The sequence below is a fragment of the Lontra canadensis genome, unplaced genomic scaffold (genome assembly GCF_010015895.1).
Source record: "Lontra canadensis isolate GAN:19392208 unplaced genomic scaffold, GSC_riverotter_1.0 scaffold208, whole genome shotgun sequence".
Classification (NCBI taxonomy): domain Eukaryota; kingdom Metazoa; phylum Chordata; class Mammalia; order Carnivora; family Mustelidae; genus Lontra; species Lontra canadensis.
In genome coordinates this window covers 942,650-968,380 of record NW_022631202.1, presented here as the reverse complement: position 1 = coordinate 968,380, position 25,731 = coordinate 942,650, and the positions used below count along the sequence as shown (strand labels likewise).

General features: G+C 42.4%; 1 protein-coding gene and 1 long non-coding RNA gene across 6 annotated transcripts in view; one reads left to right on the top strand and one right to left on the bottom strand.

Moving 5' to 3' along the window:
- ZNF507 (zinc finger protein 507) overlaps window positions 1-20,024 on the bottom strand; it is a 39,227-nt gene extending 19,203 nt beyond the window's left edge. The window contains exons 1-6 of one of the 5 annotated variants that reach the window (XM_032848778.1): window positions 19,858-19,971; window positions 18,289-18,382; window positions 16,772-16,893; window positions 10,424-12,558; window positions 8,890-9,007; window positions 4,989-5,103 (exon numbers count right to left, since the gene is read on the bottom strand). In XM_032848778.1, coding sequence (XP_032704669.1) covers window positions 4,989-5,103; window positions 8,890-9,007; window positions 10,424-12,556 — 2,366 coding nt within the window. In that variant the 5' untranslated portion in view covers window positions 12,557-12,558; window positions 16,772-16,893; window positions 18,289-18,382; window positions 19,858-19,971. Of the gene's footprint in view, window positions 1-4,988; window positions 5,104-8,889; window positions 9,008-10,423; window positions 12,559-13,467; window positions 14,100-16,722; window positions 16,741-16,771; window positions 16,894-18,288; window positions 18,383-19,857 lie in introns of those variants that run through there. The other 4 variants (XM_032848779.1, XM_032848777.1, XM_032848782.1 and 1 more) reach the window with 4 other exon arrangements.
- Window positions 19,110-25,731, top strand: part of LOC116861896 — a 70,259-nt gene continuing 63,637 nt past the window's right edge. The window contains exon 1 of the long non-coding RNA XR_004381554.1: window positions 19,110-19,329. This is a non-coding gene — a long non-coding RNA (uncharacterized LOC116861896). The remainder of the gene's footprint in view (window positions 19,330-25,731) is intronic.

Sequence of the window (25,731 nt, the reverse complement as noted above, 5' to 3'; positions counted from 1 at the left end):
CTGGAATACCATACAGCAATGAAAAGGAATGTATTAGTACCACATTAAATTATACATAGTGATGATGAGTAAAAAAAGCCAGACATAAAAGAATGTGCACTGGGGCGATGGGCTGGTTCAGCTGAAAAAATCTTGAGGTCGTGAGTTCCAGCCCCATGCTGGGTGTAGAGCTTATTTAAATAAACTTAAAAAAAAAAATAGATGTACTACATGATTTCATTTCTCTTAAGTTCAAAGAAGGGCAAAACTAATTTCTGATGTTAAAGGTCAAATGGATACCTAGGTTGGTCTGTCAGTTACAGCGTCTGACTTTTGCTATCAGCTCAGGTCTTGATCTTTTTACAGAGTTGTTGAGTTCAAGCCATGTGCTGGGCTCTACTCAAGTCAAGATGGTTAGGGGGTAGAGGCTAAGGGAGGAGGGAGGAGAAAGGTAGTCAGTGCCTGGAAGGCCCCAAGAAGAGGGTGCTGCAGAGGAGCTGGCAATGGCTTATTTCTTGGTCTGAATAGTTATAAGGAGAAGTTTAATTTGTGACCCATCCATCAAGCTGTACACTTCAAGTTTATGAAATTTTCAGGATATATACTACCTTAAATTAAAAAGTATTGAAAATTTTAAAGAGAGAAAGACCATCAACCAAATGCAATGTTTGGACCTTGTTTAGCTGCTGATTTGAACAAACTAACTTTGAAAGTATATTTGAAACATTTAGGGAAATATTGGGTATTTTTGGCCTAGGTATTAAAACTGGACTCTTAAAAAATTCAACATTCCTATCTGGGCAGCTCTTCTTCTTAAGGAGGAAAAAGCATAGTAATTCCACTATATGTTTATTTTCAAAACACAACTTACAGAACCAGAGCCATTTCATAGATGAGAAAAACTATCAGTCAACATTTACTGAGCACCTAATACACGCCAGGCAGTGTACCAAGTACTTTAGTCCAAAGCCTGTTCCTTCTTTGTCATGTTGCCTCTCCTACCTCTTGCCATGCCATGGTGTAGTTTCAAAACATAAGGACTAATACAAGTGTGTTTATTTTTTTATTTTAATTTTTAATTTTACGGGGGAGGAAGGGCAGTTGGAGAAGGAATTCCATGCCCAGTGCACAGCCCAATGTGGAGCTCTGTCTCACAACCCTGAGATCGTGACCAAGATTGTGACAGCCACTGTGCTCCATGCTCAGTGAGTGCACAGCCCAATGTGGAGTTCTATCTTACAACCCTGAGATCGTGACCAAGCTGAAATTAAGCATCAGATGCTTAACAGACTGAGTCATGCAGGTGCCCTTCAAGTGTCTATCTAAGGGAAAATTGGTTCAATGTTAGAAAGTGAGAAGGGAACTTGGTAACTTGAGGAAAATGTGTTATCATCCCATCTTCCATCTCCAGCCAGTCACAAAAGTAATATTGGGGGATGTAAACCAGGAGGAATTCTAGAACTGTAATAGTAAACTTAAGAGGATATCTACCATTTGAAAATCCTGAATGGAGCCCTTTAACTGTGGGGTCAATGTTATAGACATCAGATATATGGTTTACATGGAAATTCCTTTTATTTAAAAAAATTTTTTTAAATGATTTTATTTATTAATTTGACAGACGGAAATCACAAGTAGGCAGAGAAGCAGGCAGAGAGAGAGGCGGAAGCAGGCTCCCTGCTGAGCAGAGAGCCCGAGGTGGGGCTTGATCCCAGGACCCTGGGATCATGACCTGAGCCAAAGGCAGAGGCTTTAACCCACTGAGCCACCCAGGTGCCCCTACATGGAAATTCGTTAATGAAGCACTGAAAAGCAAAGTTTGTTCCACTTGGTAAAGCAACATTTGGGGTGGGATGATGCCTTTTTCATCTTTCCGTGTCCTCACACAGGAATGGCAAATAGCTCTCTTCCTTCTGTGACAGGGACAGAGTTTCTGAGATGACCCTGGAAGCAAAGGAGCAGCAGAAGAAAACCAGCTCCTTTGATGCCCCAGGAAATATGGTGGGCGTTTAATACAACTGACCTCACTCAGTACTCACAAAGCTTTATGAGCAAGGCAGTATTCTCCTGTTTCATATGGGAAAGCAGGCTTAGCCTTTAATAACATCCACAATGTCACCCAGCTGGGCACAGGTGTGTGGCACAGGCCTGAGACTCAAAAGCACGAGTGCTACACAAGACACTGGGTTGCCTCTAAGGCAACACAGCACAGGGATCTCAGCTGTGACATTTCTACTTGGGAGTAGCATCTCTCTTGTAAAAGAAATAAGCTATGCCTGTCTATCCAGAAACAGGATTACTCTTTGTTTCTAAAATGAGAGGTCAACAGCATTTCTGAGGAGGGGGCTAGGGGGGGTGATGTTACACAATGAATCAGTGACAGAGGACGAGGATAGAAACTGGGCCCAATGAATATTACTTACTGGGTGCTTAGTTTGTGACAGGATGTTGCATATGGTATTGAATTTAGTCTTCATGCCTGCCCTGTAAAGCAGGTGCCTTAATTATCCTCATTTTAGAAAAGACAGGACCAAGCATCATAGGGTGAAATAGCTTCCCCAACGTAATAATGTGCCGTTAAGTCAGAGAGCTCAGATTCAATCGCAGGACTATCTGCCCCTGGAACCAGGCTCTTCTTAACTAGTACATGAAGCGGGACTGCCCAGATCACACAAATGGGTTCCATGAAGGACTGGAATGGAAGCATAAAAAGGAAAGGTTTGTGCAAAGAACAGTTACACATACTGCAGAAAACCTATTACATAACAGGCACATTAAAATACCAACGCACCTGTTCCGCCCTTGTGCAAAGACTAGAAGTTGCGCAACAAGGCACTCTAACTCCATAAAAAAATTCATCACTGCTCCCGGTAAGCGTGTTTCTTAACACAAAGTAGGTAATCAGAAATGTATCCGGCATGGATTCTGAGAAAAGCAGCCTAAACTCTAACCAGTAAGCGTACAAGGCGGCAAAACTGAACGGAGCACACATGTAACTGGCCAGAAAGACTGCGGGGATTACTCGGTTCAAGGAGACTTCAAGAACGCGATGCTAACTAGCTTGAGTCAAGCAGTATTGACAAGAAAGAGGAAGTCCTAGAAGCTTACTGGAATACAATGTGTTAATTCACAATCCCATGTGTATTTAAAGTATCTACAGAAGGTCAAAAAAAGAGTCACAAGATTTGACTGTTTAAAAATAAGACTTATGAGAAAATGTTCATAATTACAGGGAGCGGGACATATGACATTTCTCCTAAGACATAAGCACTCAGGCTAAACCCAGTGACCAAGTGTAGTGTGAATAATCCTGGAAAGTAACACACGGACGCCACTTTCTTGTAAGAGGAGGAGGATTCTCATAGTACATTGCCCACTGGTAGGAAGACCCTAGGACAATCACAACCAACCCCAGGAATCTGTGAATATCTTCAGAACATAAGAAAACATAAAATCTAGGACACCAAAAACTATCAAAATTCATTTTTAAGCTATAAGACTAATCTACTCAGGAAGATGTGAAGACTCCTCTACAGAGCCAGAATCTTTCATAAACTTATCATTAACTGTGTATTTGAGAGTTCACTTACTTATTGTTGATCTACAAATTTCATGAAAGAGGTATAATAACCTTTTTATCATGACTATACTCTAACAGCCCAGCACAGCTCCTGGAACGTAGTATTGCTCAATAAATACTTCTCAATGAATCTAATTCTAGATCCAAAGAATGTTATTTTATTCTTGCCTGGATCACATGAAATCTGGCACAGTATATCATTACATTTAAAAATACAGATACCCAAAATATAAAGGCAAAACTTTCTCCTCTTATCAGATGAACCAGTGTCCCGTTTCCATCATGTTTTTCTAAATGATTCCTAGTGTCAATCATAAATGATACACGCTAAGTACCTATTACTGCTCATCTATAATTTCTGGCCATGAAGTTGTTGATAATGGTTAATGGCCTTCATTGTATTCTGGGGAAAAATCTTTCTTAGGGATCCTAGTTTTAAAAATGTTTGAAATAAAAACACACTGAGGTAAGGCCAAACACCTTCCATGGAGCTATGAGACTCGGCAAATGAATATACTGAGGACTGATTATAAACAAATAAGAATGATTATAAATAAGTTTGCAAATGTTATACTATAGCATCAAATAATGGCATTTTCAGGCACAGTCTGTCAGGTTTTCATTTAGCTACTAATACAGTGGGCAAGTTTCCCACACACTGTGTCATACCTATATGAAAAACTGGGGAGAGAAGTTAAAATGTGAAACAGATTTTGATAAGCCACTGAAAAAGTTCATGCCATGGCCTAGCGCAATTAGCCACGGTGACGGTCTCAGCTTTGAGTAGGATCCTGATCCTCCGTTGTGGCTGCAAGTGGAACAGATTGCCTTGGGACAGGGGGACCTTCTGCCATAATGTCTGTACTTTTAGCACACGAACAACATGCAGCTTATTCTCAAGAGGTGAAGTGTACTTAAGACATAATGATTTCTATCTTTCTATCTTGATCACCTGAGAACGTCTTTATTTCCTGGAAATAAGTATTAGTACTGGCTTTTGTGGAAAATCAAGTAACAAAATTAAATGATAGCTTAATTTAAAAGAAAAACCTCTTTCATAGGGCATTTTATTGCTTTTAAGTTTTAAGCATCTTTTGTTGGAATATGGAGCAGTTAAACCTCCAAATTACTAAAATGTACTCAAAGCACTGAAGATTACTATGGTAATTTATACCCACATGAAACTGAGAACATCAAACTGACAGATGTAGATATCTTCCTCTATTTTCAACTAGATGAAATGCCGGTTGTCCTAAGACAAAAGCTTAAAGTTCATATTTCTTAACAAACTAGACAGCACTCACCAGTAGTGAGTTTCTTTGTACCTACCTTGTGTTTAAATAGGCGTTATGAATCTTTAATTCTGTTTTTTTCTTTACTATAAAATATTCTCATACAAGCATTAAAACTCTAGGATAATCACACTTACCTGTATGGCTTGTCGGAGTTATGGATTCGTCTGTGGTTTCTGACTCCAACGTATGTTGTACTTGTATAATCGCACACATCACATCTATACTGTTTCTGGACTGAAGACTTAGTCCCTAGACAAGGGATTGGAGAGCTTTAGCAACATGCACTGATTAGATACAAATGACACAATTTCCACTGTAACTGAATATTTATAACAGTATTAATATTTCAATCGAGGCTTTCTCATTTATTAAAATTAACAAGTTTGAACACGGCTTTCCAGGTTCTCCTGCTACTAGACTATCAGCAGATATAAGCTGAACATCATCTGACCTATAAACACAGATACATTGGGTTAGTTTATGCATAACCTTGTACAAAATGCTAGAATGTAATAAACTTGATGCCAGCTGCCCTGCTGACTGTGCAGCAGCTGAATTAACCAGAGATACACTGTTCATCTGAAAGGTGGTCTAACTGATACTGGATACACTGTCTTAAGGAAACCCTGATTTGCCAACAAGCTGTGATTTCATACTCTAATACAACATTACACAGTATGCTGCAAGGCATATATAACAAACTCTAGATAAAAAGACTAAAGCTTTTTTACCCTGCGGGTTTCCTTTTTTTACACCTGAAAGCCAGCTATCAGTGCAACAACGGAAGGAAAAACCAGCAGGAATTATTCAGTGCTAAATAATATCACATAATCATACCCAGCAAACTGGCAGGTGAGAAGGATAAGTGTTATCACTAACGTGACTGTGCCACTCTCTGGAATCCAGAAGACATGGATCCAGTGGAAAAGAGGCCATGTGACCACCCTCACTCTGCAGCAACAGGACTGCGTAGTTTTAATCAGGGTAAGCCTGAGACAAAACAAGCTGGATGCCGTGATCATGTAAAACTGTTCCCGAAGATATTCCACACCCTCTTTACTCTTCTGTAAGCACAAAATCCGCAGGCCATTCACAGCCTGACTGCTTCATATTCCGAAACAAAGCAAGCATGGAAAGCTGGAGAATAAGCCAGAACAGGAAGGAAGCTCAGGTAGAACACTAGCACACAGCACAGAATCGTAAAATTGGTGGCACAAAAGAAACCCACGCTGAAATTTCAACAAAGAAAATCCTTAAGTTAAATTTAAGCTTTCTAAAATTGAAATTTTCTTTTGCCTGTAACTACTTTTGCCAGGCAGAACAAAATGTCCTAATTTCCTGGTGTAAGTCCACAACATTAATATACACACTAATCATAATTATAATTTAAGTATTACTCTTAATTGGTAGGTTAAAAACTTGGACTTGATTGTAAGTGGCACTGTTCCAAATTCAGTTTTTTAAAAAAACCCTGAAAAAATGAAGTGTGAAATACTGGATAATGGTTTTGTGTGAGAAATATTACAGATCAATGACAACTAATAAAAATGACAGATGGAAAAACTTAATATAGCACAGAATGAGAGCCCGTGCTACTTCAAGCAACTGTTTCCAGTAGAAAGAGTATTAGATTTAGAAGTTCAAAACTCTGGGCTTTGTCCTTGCTCTTCCACCTAGTACCAGGGTGATCATGGGCAAAAGCATTTTATCTGGTGAGGACTCACTTTTCTCATCTACAAAATGGAAATTCTAGAACCCCCCAGCATGGTTTACTCAGAAAGCAGAGAACCCTCTATTCTTCTTTCACTGCAGTCTGTGCGTCACCTGCATGTTTGTGTGGATCTCTTGACCTGTCCCTAGCTGTAGACTCCCCTGAGGGCAGAGACCTGTGTGTTCTGTTTATGCCGAATTTCCAGAGCTTCGCGAATTTTGTTTGCAATAAGGAACAATTTTTTTTTTAAAGATTTTATGTATTTATTTGAAACAGAGAGAGAGAGATCACAAGTATGCAGAGAGGCAGGCATAGAGAGAGAGAGGAGAAAGCAGGCTCCCCGCTGAGCAGAGAGCCCGATGCGGGGCTCGATCCCAGGACCCTGAGATTATGACCTGAGCTGAAGGCAGAGGCTTAACCCACTGAGCCACCCAGGCGCCCTGCAATAAGGAACAATTTAATTAAATTTCACAAAGGAGCACCATATGAAAGTGCTTTGCCCATGGCTCTAGGAGAGCATCTGTGACGTTAGCTGACACCCCTGTCGGTACAGTTCTGTCTTCCTCCCCGGCTGCAGTCCGGACAGGCACTGGATGCCTTCACTGGACTGCTGGCAGCAAGCTCAGGATGGGCCCTCCACGCCTTTTGGCAGAGGAATGTCTGAAACTCCATTACACTGGGTCTCAGAGTCAAAAACATGTCCTATGTTATCTGTGCCATCAGAGTGGGGAGAGGCGGAGGCTGGGGACCACTGAAGCACACATCCCCCAACTTGTTCATTAATTTTATTAAATGGCTAAAGAAGTTCTAGCAAGACATGAATTTCTTTGACCTTCTTTGTGAGCAAAACACTTTGTTTCTTGGCCTGACAACCAGATTTCCGAAGATCTATACTGATTAATAAAGTGTCAACATTTAAGTATGCAGGAGGTTATCAGTCATCTGAAGCGTTTTACTATTATCACAGAGAAGAAAAATGGAATGAAGTGAGAGAAAAACAGACATGGCAAGCAGTTTAAATCCATACATTTAACCCCAAGAAACAGCAGAATGCACTAAGAAAAGATGCTGTAAAATGGGGATATGGTGGACAGATGCTATCGCCGTAAAGCTCAAACTGGTTACTTTAATTTTGAGCTGACATTTTAATCTTTTTTATTAAAATTGTGAGTTCTAATTTGTTAACCCATTTGGACAGTTTTATAAACTACTGCTTTGGAAGATGGTGCTAGAAAAGCCATTCCACCACTAGTATTAACCGCAGGTGGTGCCACTGAGTAGTATTTACTTTATTCCTTCATTAGGGATTTATGGTCCAACGACATCAAATGTTTTAATGTCTCCTTTAAAGGGGGATATGGAAACATAATGAATTAAAATAAAAGGAGGCATTTAGGGCTATTTTGTAAAAAGGAAACAAAACTGTTTTAGCTCAGCCATCTATTGCAGAAACAGATGCTATGTCATAAACTCCTTTTGTTTTGGATAGTTTTACAGGGATGACATCTGTTTGACAAGGGAATTTTGGTGCTACAGTGGTGTCAAAATCAGTTCTTTCAGAAACATTCTTGAATCAGTTATGCTTTCTGGGGTATAATTTAATGAAACATTATGGTAAAACATTTTACTCTGCAGTTGTTTCTAACTTTAATTCTTGGGAAATCTAAAAAGGAAAGTCACCCCAATATGTTTTATTTCCCATAAACACTATGTACCGCACTTGAGACACTTAAAGTATATCAATTTAAGAGAGCTGATGCACGGAAGCATGGTTTATTACACTTTATCCCTAATTCTCCGGATGTGGCATCCGCCTTTTCATGTAACTCTAATTAAATCTTTTGATTCTAATATTCCTATTAGCAGAAACTCGGCCAACTAGTACCTAACTAGTGCATAAAAAGATCTTGTGCGTGTTTTTTTTTTGAATAATGCAGATGAAATCTGGCAGCCATACTTGGATAAGAATAAGATCTCAGCAGGAAGCCTCACTTAAAGTTTGAGGTGAGAGCCTGCCGTCTGCAAAAGCTTCCCCAGCTTGCTGGTATGTCACCCAAGGGTTTATGCTGGACTTGGCTCTGACAGGACAGCATAAATTTCAACCTATTATTTACCTACAGTGTTGAAGCCGAGAACTTACTAATACAGTGTTCATTCAATACCTCAGAACACGGGTTAAGATTCACTCCGCAGTATGAAAAGAGAGAATATAGGTAGCTTTAGTCCTGAAATTAACCCACATGACAACTAAGCTTTTTAAGAAAACTTTCTATGCTACTCATGCAGCCTGGACCAAAAAAAAAAAAAAAAAAAAGCACGGATACCTTCCTGAATACATTTTCCATCAGCTGTATCACCGGCAATCCTCGACTCATTAGAAGTTGCTACTGACAAGGTATCTGGAAGACTGTGTTGCTCTCTCTCATGGTTCCTCAGCTGACTCTAAAAAAATTGAGAAATATTCACATGTAACCTTCAATAAATACACCTGCACTGTTACTCAGAGACTGGAGAAGCAGTTAATTGCTTTCACGGCCTCGTACCTAAAACACATTATCAGTATTTTAAAATCAAATGTGCTAAAAGATTACCTGACTTATTTGACAGTTTATGGGAAGAAATACGCTAGGGAAATCAGTCTCATGAAAAAGGCAGCTCTCTGTGCCTTTTCTGAGAGGAATCCCCTGCTAGCCCCTGCTTACGCATGGCACATGCATACTTACTTACACACTGGCCTGCCAGTGGAGGAAAGAGCAGAGCACTCAGAATAACCCAATGCTTTCATAAAAATAAATCCAAACAGCAACTGTTTTGCTGGACTCCTGGTAATTTTTGTCTTTCAATTATCAACTAAATGTGCCAGAGAGACCTAAATGGAACCGTTCCTTCACGGGATCTTTGTCCTCCACCTCCACCAATCAAGAATGCAGGAGCCAAAGGAACTTCGGGAACCTGCTTTTGCTGCCCATTTGGATGCACTGCTTGTCTAGTAGCCTGAGACCACTTCGGATTTTCATGAGAGCAACCCAAGTAGGCAGTGAAATCTCAGACCCAAAGACTTTTTTATTCCTGAGCTAGATCCCCAACTCTGGGGAAACTGAGAGAAAAAGCCTACATCCCAGCTACCCTTTAAGCACACTTTCCCCCTATCGTAACAGTCAACTGACACACGAGAGAAGGAAAGTTTGAAACTAATGAGTCAATCCGGTTTCCTTTACAGAAACAGTATCTAATGCGGGTTGTTGGTTTTAAGGTAGCATGTAAGAGGAAATTCAGTCAAAATAGTCCTTGAAAGTCCCTTAAACTGCCCATAAAACAACACATGTGGCTCTGTTTCCACTTTACTATCTTTCATTAAGTCCAAAACAGCTTATTTTCCCTCCTGCAGTGACACAGATCACTACTGGCTGGTTGTGTAGCTCAAGTGAACGACCTACATTTTGGGGCCATGGAAGATGAAAAATAGCTATATTTTTGCGCTGATGATGTAGGATTACATTTGTGTAAATCCAATATGTGTACGTCCCTCCACTGTACATTCCCTTGTAATTACCCTGCAATTTAAAATCAACACATTTAAAAAAAGATATCCACGCTAAAACTAAAGCAGTAAACACAGAAACTGTTAAGGAGGCGGTCGGCAGGGAAAACAATCCTACACCAGAAATTCTGATGACCTAGATTTCAGTCCCAATTTTAATACTAATTCAGTCGGGATCCTCTGGGCAAATTATCCAACTTCCCTGGGTCTCAGTTTCCTCACCTATAAAATGAGGTGGTCGGGTTCTCTCTAGCAAGCTCCCTCCTGACTCTCAAAATTCGAAGGTTCTCTGAATGATTTCTTGAACCAATACTTACCTTATAATGAAAAGACTCTTCGCACTGCTTACACTGGTATATTCTTGTTTTACAGTGGTTGATCATGTGGTTCTCCAGATCCTTGCTGTTGTCAGCTATGTGCTCACAGATAGGACACTGATACGGCTGTCTCTGCCGATGGACTCGCAAGTGCTGCTTGATGTAGCCCTTGTTCCCGCTTGCGTAGTGACACAGGCGGCACCGGTAGGGCCGATCAGCATTGGGGATGTACTCCACCACGCTGCTTCCCGACAGGCTCGCCTCGCTGTTCGGTTGGCACTGGGCGTTGTCCTGCAACTCTTTCAAAATGTCGTCATCTGAAGCATTTTGGTCTGTCCTTTCCCTCAGCTTTTCAATGACAGTCAATAAGGACATGCTGATGCCTGTTTTAACTTGCCCATCGGACAGTTCCTGCCTACCCTCCGGGAGTGCTACCAACGTCGAGTTACTTTGGTTAAAAGTAGTTAATCCATCTGCGGAGTTTTTGAGTGGTGACATCATTTTAGAATAGGCCGCCAATGTGCTATCTACTTGCCTTTGTCCGGTGTCTGGATCTAGAAGGTTTATGTTCCCGTAGTGCCCGAGGTTGGCTCTCGTCAGTTCTGCAGCTCGTATGGGCATCGTGACGAGGGCTTCTGCGGCTAACGAGTGTAGTCTGAGAGACTCAGAATTTGTTCTCCTTCGGCCCGGTGGGGCGTTCTCATCAGCAGCCAGTCCTTTGTTTATTAACTCACTGTCTTTCTTCTCTGGACTGCTCCAGCCTATGATCAGCCCCCCAATATCAACAGTACATTTATCAGCTCGATAAACTTCATCTCTTCCTTCACACCCAATCTGGGATTCTGTTGGGCTCAGGTTTTTGCCCTCTTCCATTTCAGCATTCATGAGGAAATGCTTCTGCGGAAGAGTTTCTTCCGCACTTGGGAGACGCTCCACTATCACGTTAACGTGGCCTTTTTTGTTTGGGCTGCTACTAATGATCTTCTGTGCAGATGAAAGCAGACTGTCGGCAATCAGATTCTCCTCCACATCCGAAATCACCTCCAGCATTTCTTCCTCGTTAGGGTCAAGAGTAACCGACTGGCCTAGATGAACTCCCCCTTCCGCACTCTGTTCCAAAGGAGATGAAGAGGATAAGGTTTCTGAGCTGCAAATCTGCACTTGTACTGAAGGCCCATTGTGGATACTCAGTTCATTGTCTCCAATAGCAATGACTACTGCGTCCAGCCCACCAGGCTCAGCAGCCACTGAAGAGTCCAGCAAGCCTAGGGGCTCGTTTTCATTTTCGAAGATTGGATAGGAGCAATCGACCTCCCCGGCATGCTTCCAAGCATGTGTTTTCAACATTCTCTGCTGGCCACAGGTGTAACTACAGAACAAGCAGCGGTACATGCCGTACTGTTCATATGCGTACCACTTCCTCTTACCCATCTCTGTCACAGGTGCATTTTGGGCGGGGTGAGCTTGCGGACTGTCCACACTCATGGCGGTATCAGAAGTGGTTTCATTCTTTCTTTCTGCGGGTCTCTGAGACAAAGAGTTGGAGGGGCTTATACACTGCGGGGCTTTGGGTTGAGTGCGACTGTTGGCATCATTTTCATGGTCATTTACCACGTGAGCTTCAAGTTCCTCTTGGCTTTTAGACGTGATGTGGCACTCTGAGCACATCAGAATCACTTCATTCTGGTGACCATGCTGCTTGATATGATCTTTTAACACAGAAAACGATGACGACAGAAACTTGCAAAGGCTACACTGGTAAGACATAGCCTTCCCATCGTTCTGGGCAAGAGAGCCAGGGGTGAGGTGTATCTGTGACATCTCCGTCTTCCTAATCTCGCCAGCAGGTGACGGGGTTACTTTAGCTGGAATCTCGCAAAGTTCTTGGGCTTCAAGGGAGTGTGCTGCAGTATTGGAACGTGCACGTTTCTTCCCAATTAAGAGACATTTTTGTGACTTTTCGTGTTCTACGATCTTGCTTAACTTCTGGATAACATGGATTAATGGATCTGTTTTAACTTTTCTTTGTTCATCAATTTCCAATGATGAACTGATGACAGTTTCAGCAGTCAATAGTGCCTCTTGTTCTCCAATATCTGGCACCAACATGGCAACACTGCTGCTTTCTTCCATATCTAGAAAGGAGAACATACAACAGAAAGAAATAACCAGATTATAGGTATCCCAGGTATGTAACTACAGGAAATTGAAACTAATCTTAGAGTTTAAGCTAATCTCTGTATTCTCTAACCTGGGAGCTCTGTATCAGTATACCTGGGTATGCCCAATAGAGACTGAAACCGTTTACAACTTCTCTTTGGAGTGCCGTTCCCTATCAAGACTGATGATGATCTTTCCATCAATTTCTTTCTTTGGAAATGACTTTAACAATGTGAAACTCCTTTTTCTTCACTTTCTTTCCCCTAGACATCTAGCTGGGTCCAATCAGTACCCCTCTCTTTTGCCCAATGCCAAAAAACAGGACTCCTATTCTTTGACCGAAAGAACACAGGCATTCCCGGGGCATGTGGAACCACCTCAAGTTACTACAAAATACTATTCTGTAAGGCCAATACGTGATCGACACAATTCTTGGGAGACAACTTCTTATACCAAATATGATTATAATTTTATTACTAAAACCATACAGTTTTTCCTCCCCAGATCTTTGGAATTATGAAAATACAGCCGTGAACCTCTTGTAAAGGGCAGAGTAAATTTTGAGAAGTACTATGCAAATGAAACTACATAAAAGCAATGATCTAGTTCCTTCTTTTACTTCCTTCCATTTATCTTCCTGAAGATAAACCACAAACCATGCTGTGGTTTTTTCCTAGAGGCCGTATTAGTGGTCAACTACTACTCATACGCATGTATGTTCTTCATTCTTTTCTTTTTTTTTTTTCCTTGAAAGGGAGAGGGGCATCAGAGAAGGAAAACAACTGGTGTTTCAGGTCTACATATTCAAAGTCCTTAAAAGGGGTTCTCTGTAAGTTCTAGCAATGCACTACAGACAAGGAAGTTACAAAACAAAAAATACTCACAATATCTTTCCGCCTAGATCTTGAATCCTCTATTTCCTGGCAGTACTTTCATTTCAAACATTTCCTTTGGCTCAAAGTGAGATTAATTTGTTGACTTGGATCACATTTTTCAGTTTAGGCTTTTTTCCAGCAACAAGTTTTGTTTTTCCACATTTTAGGTGCATTCTGGAGTCTTACTCACAACATTCAATAAATGCCAGCAAAATTTTTAGTGGCACCAGCTATAGACCAAAGACCATACTATTCTTAAACTCCAGTTACAGGCTTTGAATTCTTATTTTAGGAGGTGAATAATGGCTTCTCTCCCCCCAGGTGGCTGAATCAACACGGAAGGGCCCTTCAGCCCTGCCAAGATCAGACCTAACTCCTGCTAGACCCTACCAGTGCTCTGACCAGCTGCGGTGCCAATCCTCCCATATCTACTCTTGGCAACAGTGATGGCTTTTCCTCTCTCATTTTTCTGCTCTTTCTGGCACACAAACTTTCTATATCTAGGTCCACATCAGGCAAAAATGCAAACATTTTACTCTCGGTTTCTTTAGTACTACTTCTTCCCTCCTTCCCTGATAGTCTGTCCAATGTGATCAACTTTCTTTTCTTCTCCATGTCCAACTGCACTCGTGGCAAGGAATGCATTCTGTAGCCATTACAACAGCGACTGCTACCCCAGCTCAGACCACTGGCCCTTTAGCTACTCTCTCCCTTAAACAACCCTGAGGGCATTACCTCTCAAAAGACTATGGAGTCCCTTTCTATTTTTCTCAAGTAGGAAGAGTGGTATTTTTAAATCCCTATACTCAATCTTAAGTCACTAATGAAGGGATCAGTATGGGAAAAATTTGTTTCTCTGGGAAAATCCTTTGTGACTTCGTAAGTCACCTTACTGCCTGAGAATTTCACATTTTTAGGCCAAAGGGCACTGTGGCTCTTTCTGTGACTACTGATTTCCCTTTAAGGTCACTCAAGGCTTTTTTTCTTTCGGTTCAATTATTAAACACAAATTAGTTAAGTAATTGTTAGTAACAGGAATCCTTGGACATTTAGTTTCTTGCACAAGATCTGGTGGTCTACTGTAGACCTAAGGTGTCCTTCTCAATGAAATGTGACATCCATGTAGGCTGACTGATAGTCTGCAAGTTGACAAGTGACTATTGGCTCAACAGACTTTGCATACCCACAGGGTTACAAAGGTGATTCATGTTATCCCTCTTCTACTTAATGACAGAATAGGAAAGAGAGCAGTGCAAATTGCTCCCTGTGGATATTTCACTGTGTAACCTTAAAAAGAAAGTAAAATGAAGAGGAGGAAGAGTTCATTTTATCTGAAGAAAAAGACTAATACAAAAGAAACTGACAAAACATTCCGATTTTAAAAGCGGTGTCTGCTCAGGCATTAAGAGCTAATGGAAATTTGCAGCAGATGCTCCAATTTTCCCTGAACATTTATGTAAGTACCTCATTTTAGAGGCTGCATACATTTGAGGATAAGTACAGAAATGGCAGCCATAAAACAGATATGACAACATAAAATACACCACGAAACACCTGAAAAACCAGTTTGAGTCTGCACGGCACAATCGACGTACAAGTCTCGTCTCATTAAACAAAAGTCTCTGTTAGAAAAGGTTAGATAAACAGTTCATAATAAAGTATACACAAGAAGGGAGTTAAGCTGACCTTAAGGCCAATCCTTTAAATTTTCACAAAAATTTCACTTTGGGCCACCAATGTGCACATATATATGGGATTCCACGTCAAGTGAAGTAAAATTTGGGGGAAAAAAAAGGAGATGAAAATAAGGAGTACAAATACAATCCCAGTGGCTCAATGATGATGACAACATGGATTATGAACACGTGCCTACTATCCATGACCTTCAACAGATCAATGTAAATGAAACTTAAAAAAATGACTATGGTCAAAGGGGTGGGTGGTGGGGGGATAAAGTAGGAATGGCAAATTTTGTAACTGAAGTTGAGTGATGAGTACCTAGGAATTCCTCATACTGTTCTTTCTACTGCATACATGTTTAAAACTTTTCATAATAAAAAGTTGTAATAAAAACTGTTACATGCAAGGCATTAAACAAAACATGATTATGGAAAAAAAAATCACAGTACTCATGGTTTAAAACTGAGTTGACTGGATAGGACAAACATATTTAGAAGTTAAAAGAGAATTAACAGCTTTTAAATAATGAAACAGTACACATGATAAAATAGTCAGAAGGCAACAGCTAATGACCAAACCCTAATAAAAACTGAAGAGCTAGTTTTGGTCTAGGAAGGTAAGGAAAAGCTTTACGAAGAGGTGGGAGGTACACTGTATTCCAAAAGACGGCTGTGCCAGATGTCAACCATCTGCCCCTCTAGGCTCCGTGTCTCCTTTTCTCCACTCTGTTCTCTGCCTCAGGAGGTATTACATCATTAGACTCCCATGCTCTCTCGTTTCTGGTTGCCCATGGGGAGCCACAACAGGAGATCAGAGGGAGGTAGCAGAGTGAGATCAGGATATTCATGTCCTTGGTTCCCTCCCTCTAGGTCACCTTGGATTGGCCATGTTCAATGGAAGGCCATTCTCACCAGGCAGGGGCTCTGCAAGACTTTTCTGCTTCTGGTAACTCTTCCTTCTCCTGACACTACTAGCATCAGGTAACTGCATTATCCCTATAGTTTGCCTACATCTTTATGAAGTCCTACATCTTTATTAAGAGTATCTTTGTAAATATATCCTCCTTGAATTATCCTAATTAGAGTGCTTCAGTTGCTCTTTTGGAATTCTGTTAACACAAGGGTAAGATTGATAAGGAAAACAGCCATAACATTATTATATTTTCATAAACAAGAATAAACCTGCTATTTAATTATCTGGTTAGTGAAAAGACCAATATGGCTGAATAGGAAGGTTTACAGAAAGAGGAAAGACTAGAGGCATCAGCAAAGTCGGAGCTCCTTGTTTGGAATCTTTGGACATAACATTAGACAATATATACCAAATTGTTACAAATAAATAAATATAAATTGCATCCCAAGCCAGAAAAGTTCTACAATCCTTCCACTCAGTCTCAAATCTTTCCTAGACGACAGGACAGGTTTCCCCAGCTACCTGAAAGTAGAAACTTCCTACAAGATCTTTGAGAAGCCAAAATGATGTCAAGTGAAGAAGGAATGACCCTGAAATTATATGGAGGAAGTTTTGTGTGTTCCCCAAACCAAAAAATAACCTCTTAGGCTTTTCTGATACCTCAGGACACACCTTGCTAATGAAAGCACAAAAGAGATCAAGATAAAGCACAGATGCTCACAGACACAGTTCAAAGCTCTGGCGCCTTGATGCTGAGATGCTGAGTGCAGTTCCCGGGCAGGGAAGGAGCTTGGTGGGGCCACTCTTGCTGCTGGGGTACGTGCTGCCTCTATTAACGGCTCACTGCAAAACAAAGATTAAAAACTACTTTTGGTTTTCATCTTTTTTTTTTTTTTTTGTAGAAGTGAAATCCTCGGATTTCTTTCAGTTAGAGAAAATAGGTACTTTTGTAGGTCCTTCATAAAAGCGAAGTGGCAGAAAGCAAACTGAAAAGTGGGGGAGACCTGTATTCCATAGCCTAAGCTTGTAATTAATGTCTTTCCCAAGAAAAGAACCAAATTATTTCTGTTGTCTTTCTTTCCTTATAATTTACTACTTGGTTTCTTTGTATATCTAATTAGTTCCTTTCAGTTATAGCATATGGTTATCATAAGTAAAATCAAGTTGAACAATTCTTGTGAGCCTGAGGGGAAGTGGAGAAAGGCTGTAATTTTCTGTGTGTGTGCAAAGGCAGTTTGCTATTTTATAAAGAACTTTTTCTTTCAGACTAACAATTTGTTCTTTCCCAACTAGACAAAGATGTAATGACCAATGTAATGACCAATTTCCCATTCTTCTAGATTATCATAATCCTAAAATACAAAACATTTTGCTCCAGTCAAAAGGCAGAAGTTCCTCTTCTAGAGTACCCTCAATCAGTTGTGTGACCTTAGGCACGTCACTGTTTTCTGTGGGTTTTATTCAGATTCCTCAGATGTAAAACAAGAGACTGGTACTGGATGAACTTTCATGTCCCTAAATTATGAACTGTCTATAAAAAATTACCTTGAGATTGCTTACACATTATTTATAGATTTATCTTACTGTCAGCTATAATTTATTTGAATTAAAATCTCCTTAGCTTAATGTGATTAATTGCCACTAAGAAAAAAACAGTATCAATATCACAAGTACACAAATTTCATAATCTAAAATTTCTTAGTTGGCATCTAGCCTGAGAGAATATTCTAATTTGGCAGCCACGGCGAAGACATAAGGTCTAACTAACATTAACCAATATTAAGATTTAACATTTACTGAGCACCTATAATGTGCCAAGCACAGTGCTGGAGACTACAAAAGTAAGTAAGAAGAAATCCTTGTCCTTGAAGTGCTCACCATCCAGGGGACAGTGCCTATGCAGACTTGTGTATTCGTGTTATTTCTGATAATAGTAGCCTCTTTGTTGCACTTAAGGAATCTGAGGCTCACAGATGTAAAGTAATAACTGGCTTAAGAATTGGAATCCAGACCTATCTGATTCTAAATCTCCTTTCTTAATACACCAATTTCCCTCTTACATCTCAGTGAGAACATATATGTATAAGAATCAATACTGAAAAGAGTAACAGCCCCTTAGAGCAAGACTATGTCAAACATGTTAGCCTGTTTGATCTTAGTGACAGTCTGGATCAGGCCAGGTGGGTGTTACACAACTTTACAAATAAGGAAACACTCAGTGTGGTTTAAGTCACTTACCCAAGGTTACATGGCTGTCAAGTGGCAGAGCCAATGTCTTTCAAATCAATTCCTGAAATTACCACAGTCCCTTGGATCAATCTTCAGAATTCAGCTGTGGCCAAGAATGAAAGTATATAGTATCAAACATTTCTCTTTCTTGGTAAAACAAAGTAATGATTTCTTTTGGCAGTGAAAAATTTCCCAATATTCTATGTGAAAAAGAAATTCAGAGGAATGTTCATGCAACCCAATCATGTGATGCAAATTTACATAATTTCCCTAACAAGTAGACTATGATTTTGCACAAGTTTGGAAAAACAAACAAACAAAACAAAACAAAACAAAAAAAAAACTGCTCTGGAAACTTCTCCCAATAATTGTGTATTTTGTTTTAGCTCAGAATTTAACTAGTTGACTCAAAATACTATTGGTTTTACTGATACCTTTCTAATGAATAAGGATCTATAAATTGTATACTGCTATTTTAATCTTAACCAAAAATACAATCTAAAGGATGATTCTGCAAACTTGAAACAGTTCTGCAAGCACATTGGGCATGAAAAGAGAGGACAGATTGACCTATATATATCTTCTAATGCAGTTTCCTGCCCTGGTCCTTGCTACTGTTTCTTATACCAACTAGACTTAATCTCAAAAATCGAATAATGTCTGTCCGTTTCTCCTAGAATGCAGCTATCTTATCGATTATGGTTAAGTAAATAGTTCGTTGCCAGGGCAGAAAGCACGTCTTTGGTCCTCCCCTGAAGTTAATTTTAAACGAGTTAGTGAGGTAAAGGAATGAAGGGCCAGGCTTTCTCTTTTAATCAATAACACAACCCATACACTGAGTCAAAGCAGAGTACTGAAGAAAGTACAAGCTCAAGGAGGTGATAAATCCAGTAATTGCCTGATAAAAGAGATGCAGACTGATAGTAAATTACACCCCACCGCAGTAACTAAAAAGATCGCCTACGGGTTGGGATGATGGCCTCCGCCTAATTAATCATCCAGGTCTTCCACACAAACCATTCAACTCCGGATGCCCGCAGGTCTTAAAAGGTGGGAGCTTTTTTTCCCACTGATCTCAGTGATCTCTGGGGACACCAGTTCACCGAAAAGGTTCGTAATAGGGGCAGAAGGCTAGGATTTTCTGTAGTAGCTTTTTCTATACCAAGAATTGGCTACAGGGCTGGGCGATGGGGCCTGAGAAAAGTAATCAGGAGATGCGGTGAAGACACCGTCGTGAGCTTTATCGCGGCTGGCCTAAGCGGTTTCACATCTGCTGGGGGGAAGGAAGCAAGGAACGCCTTGCAGGCCCGCCTGCAGACCAGGCTGGTGACAGTATGCGGAGAGCGGCAGTTTTCCCCCCCACCCCCCACGGCAGGGCAAGCCCGGGGTCTCCGCTGGCCTTGCTGTGGGCGGCGCAGAGCACTGGAAGAGGACGCGGAACTTAGGGCATGCGGCGAGAACCGGGCGGTGTCGCCCCGCTGAAGAGGAAGCGGGCGCCGGTAGAGGCCTGAGGGGAGGACGCACATGGCCGGCGGCGGCGCTACCTGCGGGCGGAGGGGCGGCCCCGGGGCGCTGTACCTGCGGTCGGGCGGCGGCTGCTGCTTCCGCGAGCCTCCTTTGGCCGGCCAGGAGCCCGGCCCTGCCCTCGCCCTCGTCCTCGCCCACCTCTCTCCCAGCTCTTTTCCCTCTTTTCCCCCGCTTTTCCCCTCCTCATCCGGAGCTCCAAAATGGCGACGCTGGGGACGGATCACGTGAGCCTCGGGCAGGTCAGGTGACCCTAGTGGCGGGCCGCGGGGCGGGGCGATGCGCAGGCCCCGCCCACGGGCATCCTGGGGCGTTCCGGCTGGGCCGGCGCGGAGAAGGTACTTTGGCGGCTCGGGGTAGTCCCGGTCCTGGGTGGGTTCGGGTCTGGGGCGTCGGCCTCCAAAGGCGTCTACGTTGTCCTCTCAGTGGTTGCCTTGGCCCAAAAGTCGGTGTGTCTTGCCACGTCGCCCCAGTCTGCTGCTAGCTTCATCACTCCATCTCCTCCCTAGTTGGCTTTTCACCATGATCACAGGCACTCTTTTCAGTCCTATGCATAGGAATTTGTTCCTGCGCTTGTGGGGCTATGCTTTTTGTGGCGTTCTTGGCTAAAATGGAGAGGTCCTAGCTGGGTTTGTGGCTGGACTTCAGGTGTGACTGGTGAGGGGCAGGGATAGCCCTGGGTAATCTATTTGCTTGAGAAAAGATTTCCAGGGAAAGAATTCATCCTAGCGGTTATGTATGGCCTGACTTGGTAGTTCGAGGGAGTAACACGACCTCAGTCCTTCTGCGAGCATCATGGTGTTTATCCTTTGGCTCTGTTTTTATTCGTGACGTACACACCGGGGTTATAAGCAGCCTTGTTTTGGTTCACCTGCGGAAAAAGTAAAATACAAAGGAACTGAAGCATTTCATCCAACTTCACAGAGAATGCGGGACTGTTTTGGTACGTTAGGAACTACACAGCAGGGTGTTTTGGTCTGGACTCAGTAGGTGGGCCAGGAGCAGTAGGAAGGGAGCAAACCTAAGATTCCCGTCACAGTAATGGATTGGACTTGTTCATTGAGATAGCCCTTGGGGACTTCCAGATGTATTAGAAGTCTTTGCAGTTGGCCGGGGTCTCAATTATCAAGTAGGAGAAATACCTAGCAAAACTTGGGCTTGTTCAGACAGGTCAGTAATTCTCCTCACTGTATCTCAGGATACAAATTCGCCTGAAGTGGCAGGGTTGGGAAACCAGGAACGTTAGAGTTCTGCTAATCTACAAGACTCCTTTGCCAATTGGACCAAATAGCTAAGAAGAAGGAAAAATAAAGTGTTGGGCAGGTTTTTTTTCGATAAAAGAGATTAAGCAGGAGATGACCGTGGAAGGGGAGAAGGAAAAAATAAGGAAAACCAGAAATATATGAAAAGGATAAAGGGAGAACAATTAATGTGCAAATTTCTTTCCTTTTCTTGATCTATATGAATAATCCTAGTTTATAACTATCTGAAGAGAAAATTTTCTTTAGTAATAACTGTAACATCTGTGAATCCAAAAGTGGACAGAAGTTAGAGAATTATTTGATCAGGGAAGAGGGCAAAAACAAAGTGGGGAAATTGTGATCTAGGGAAAATAAGGGACTTCTCAACAAGAGAAGATAAGTGTATCTGTCTGATGTTTCTGTGGTAATCTTTTCTGGAATACAGCAGTTATTTTTCAATGTCCCTCTTATAGGACAAGGTTAGATAGAACTTTGTGGCCCTTTTCCTGGCTCAGAGGTATGGCCCGTGACAGGTGCTGGCTCATGAATTGTGTGTGGTGGGAGTGTCACCTCTATCCTGGGAGCATTTAGTTGCCAGTGCAGTTGCTTCCAGGGTACCTTTTTCCCTGCTGACTTGATGACTGGCAATGTTCAAAATGGTGGCCACCTTTTCAGCCTCCATCTTAGCATAGCAACAGTGAGCCGAGCCCCCAGCTGTCCCATGGTGGATATGTAGGGTGAGGAAGTCACCAACCATTGGGGCTGTTTGTTACTGCAGCATGGCATGGCTCCTGCTGACTGACATCTTCCTCCTCACACTGATGTAATGGGAAGAGGCAGAACCAATAGAAAGAAACCAGTCAGATAGCAATGTTAATGAATTAGAACCTTCATTCCTGAAGACAGAGAAGGTGTAAGACACAGAACTGATAGGAAAACATTAGCAACTTCAAAAAGCCACTGGAGCAAAACCTCAGTATTTTTTTTTTCCCGTACGAGAGCTCTCCAGAGAATTACAGTAAACATTTTTAAGTCAGAAGTGCAAAGACCCTCAGATGTAGTGAATGTCTTTGAACCACTGAACTTGTGGTCATCTCACCAAACTGCTGAGCACCTTCCACTTGCCACAGAATGTTATTTGTCATGATTTAATTAACCGATCATAGATTTAGATTTAGTGTTACAGATAGGAAACTTGCTTACTCAGTTCTCTCGCACCTACTCTGGAATCTGATTCTGTCTCCAGATGAGAGATGGCCAGATAACTGGATCCCTATCTCCACGTATCTCATCATTCCACTTTGTGATCATTAATTAGTGGAGGAGCTTAAAGATTTTGCTTCTACAAGTATCATGGGTCTATATCTTCTAAAATGACCAGGGTGTTTGATAATACATGGCGTGCGCTTGACGACTTCAACAAGAACACTGTTTAAATTTTGAGAATGCTAAGGGCATGCAGCGAGTAAGTTGCCAAGGCGATGACTGGTTGTAAACTGAAGGAGGCATTGAACCAGTCAAAACTAGAGAACACCAACTTGTTCCCAGCCATGATACTTATAAAGGACACCTTGTCTTTGGTGTAATAAGATTAGATTAGATTTCTTTTGACAGGATTAATCGTGTAAGTCTTTGGCACAGCACAGAAAATTGGAGGAGACATGTTAGCCTGTATTTCTTTTAGTTGTAATTTTTATCTTGACCTTTAAAAACATATCCTTTGAATATACTGCCTCAGAAAAGGAAAGATGGTGGAGGGGTGGCAGGAGGCACTGGGGGGGGGGTGTTATAACTAAAAGGAGAAAAAAAAAAAAGCAGAGTAGTGGTGCGAACTGAGAAGATAAACACAAACATTTCCCCCGACTTTCTGTTTAGCTCCAGTGGGACTGTGAGCAGGTGGGCTCTGTCTTTCTGATGTTTTTTCATCCTGTCTGTAAAACAAGAAGTTCAATTTATCTTTTTTTTTTGAGCTTCAGATGTCTGGTATATGGAAGTACAGAGTTTAATTATAGGAGTCCTCCAGATTCAAAATGGGACTTCATCATTAAGAATAATGGCAAGGCTTGATTTTATTAATGAATGAAAGGATTGCTTGATGTAAGTCAGAAGGAATGTAAGATTAAAAGACATGATATATTATTATATATACAGCTGTCAATAATAAATTAACATTAGCTCTAGGTTCCTTACACTTTGCATCCTGAATATACACCTAGAAATACTTCATAATTACAGTTCAGATCTCGAGAATCATCATAAATTATCTATCTGTCATTCATTCTCTGCTAAAAGCCACAGACCTACATTATTTCCGCAGCACATTGACATCTAAAATCTCTGGTGCTACGAGACACACATATTAATTTATTTCTTACCGAGGACCTGAATAAACCAGAGGGATACCCAGTGACCGGTGATGGCTAGGACAGATTGGAGGAAGAGCAGCTGTTGTGAGAGTTAGGGGCTACTCTAGCTAATAACGCTCATACTTACTTCCAGCTCAGCTGTTTGGGGTCTGAGCCACTGACTAGTTTAGAAGAAGCCTGCCGAGGAGCTCAGACCGTCCTAGCGTCTAAGGCAGCCCTGCCGTCCAGGTAGTGATGGGATTCTGTATAGACTTCCCTTAGCCCCTGGTATTGACTTCTAGGCGGGCCCTGGGAATAAGGACAGGAATCCACAGTGGGGACATCTAGTGGCTTCCCTGGAAGGTGCATTCAAGCCCCAGAGCCCTCCAGTGGGAAGGGGGACATGAGCCTTGTCAAGCTAACCCAGGTCCGACCTCTGGGTCCCTGAATCGGCCTACACGAATTTGGTTTCTGGCAGAGATTCCCTGAATTCATGTTGATTTATGGTTGGGATCCAGGAAAGGCAGCAGCAGGCTGGGAGTGGAGGTGGAGAGGGGCTGCTTCTGAGGACGTCGGGAGGCTCCTTCCAGTCTGGTCTGCATATGCGCAGGCTGGTACGCAGCGCAGCGTGGCTCAGCCGAGCTGCCACGGAGCAGGGAGCTCGCCTCCGCCAGACTGTCTCTCTGCTTCAACGCAGACTGGTTATTGGAACGCTCAAGCAATTTTCAGTCGTCTTTGTCAATAAAGTCAGTCTCTTTCCCACAAGGGGAATGAAAATGAGATTCTGAGGCCTCCGGAGGGTTGCCTCCTTTGGTCACTTTATCTGCCCGGGAGCCTCAGCTGAGGTGGGCAACGGCTATTTGCAATGTCCAAAACCCCGTTGACAGGTAATACCACCTGCTTCTGAGCAGACGAGGTGATTATAATAGGATACTGTTAAATTCTTCTCGGAGAGGCGGTTTCCTTAACGCAGTGACCTTTATTGATGAGAGGGGCAGGGGAAGAAAATGAAAAGAAGGAGAAGAAGATGAAGAAGGACGCTAAGAGGAAAAGTAACTGCTAATCAAACCAAGAGGGCCTGGCTAAGGGGTAATCCGGAGACCTAAAAATGTGTCGTTTGTTATTTTGACAGCTCTTCTTGAGGTGATGGACTAGGATAGGAGGCCAGTGGCAGCATCATTAGCTGGCTGGGAGCTCCACTTCTTGCTTCCCGAAGACGTCCATAAATGGATACCCATAGACAGCAAGTCGTCTCCCTCCTGGGGTCTCCCAGCTCCGAGGGAAAAAAACCAAGCCTAAAAGGCATTGTTTAGTTTTAGACCCTCTGGGAGCCTTCTTTTATTGACAAAGAAACATGAGCGAGAAAGGAGAGGGAAAATGCGCGTGGCTCCCAGGGATTACCCATGCTGCAGACTTTTATGCCCTTTCTGGCCACCAAGCTCCAGCAAGTCATAAGGTTGGCAAGGCCCAGTGGTGATCTGTTGTGAGTTGGAAATGGCACGTCCAGGATCAGGCGTGAGTGGGGCTCCCTGAGCAGGTAGCAAGACTTGCATGTCATCCACTCTCTCTTGCATCTGGAAGGATCCCTCGCCACATGGAAGGAGAGCCCTATGACCAGCTGATGCGAGGGAAAAGTGGCCCGAGCTAAGTTTCTGAACAGATCTGCTTGGTATGTGGAAGGAAACGGACCAACACGAATGGAGGTGCGAAGTGGGAATGGACACAGGGCGTCTGTCTGGGTCGTGGAGGCAGCTCTGCCTGGCATGGGGGGCTTGTGGTGGGGAGCAGGCTGAGCTCTGGCTCGAATGGCACCCTGGGGCTGGGGCTGGCCCAGGCACAGACAGGCATCGAGCATCTGCCCAGGGCCTTCCTGGGCCAGGGCCCTGTGTTAGGGGCTCTGTTTGTCTTATTTCACACATCTTTGTGGACTGAGCTCTGTGGTCATTAATTACATATGTAATCCCTGCCTTACCATCTGTCTACCCTGGTGGAGAATGAGTTCCAAGAGCCCAGGGAGCTTGTTAGTCTTGTTCATTGATATTCCCCCCTGGCTTAGAATAGGGCTTGGAACATAGGTACACTCAATACGCATTCATTGATTGAATGAAAAAGTGATTTCATTCAGCAGAGACACTCCTAGGCATAGACTTTATTTGAGAGCAGCCTGAAAGCTGTCTTTTGGGAAGATCCCGCATTGGATTGGGAACCGAGGGCTTGGGAGAGAGAAGAAACATGGCATCCAGTTAGGGACCTGAGAGCTGGTCTCGGAGAAGCCCTCAGAATCCAGGGTACCCTGGGTTTCACCCTGAACTCAAAATCTATTAACTGTTCACTAGCTGTGT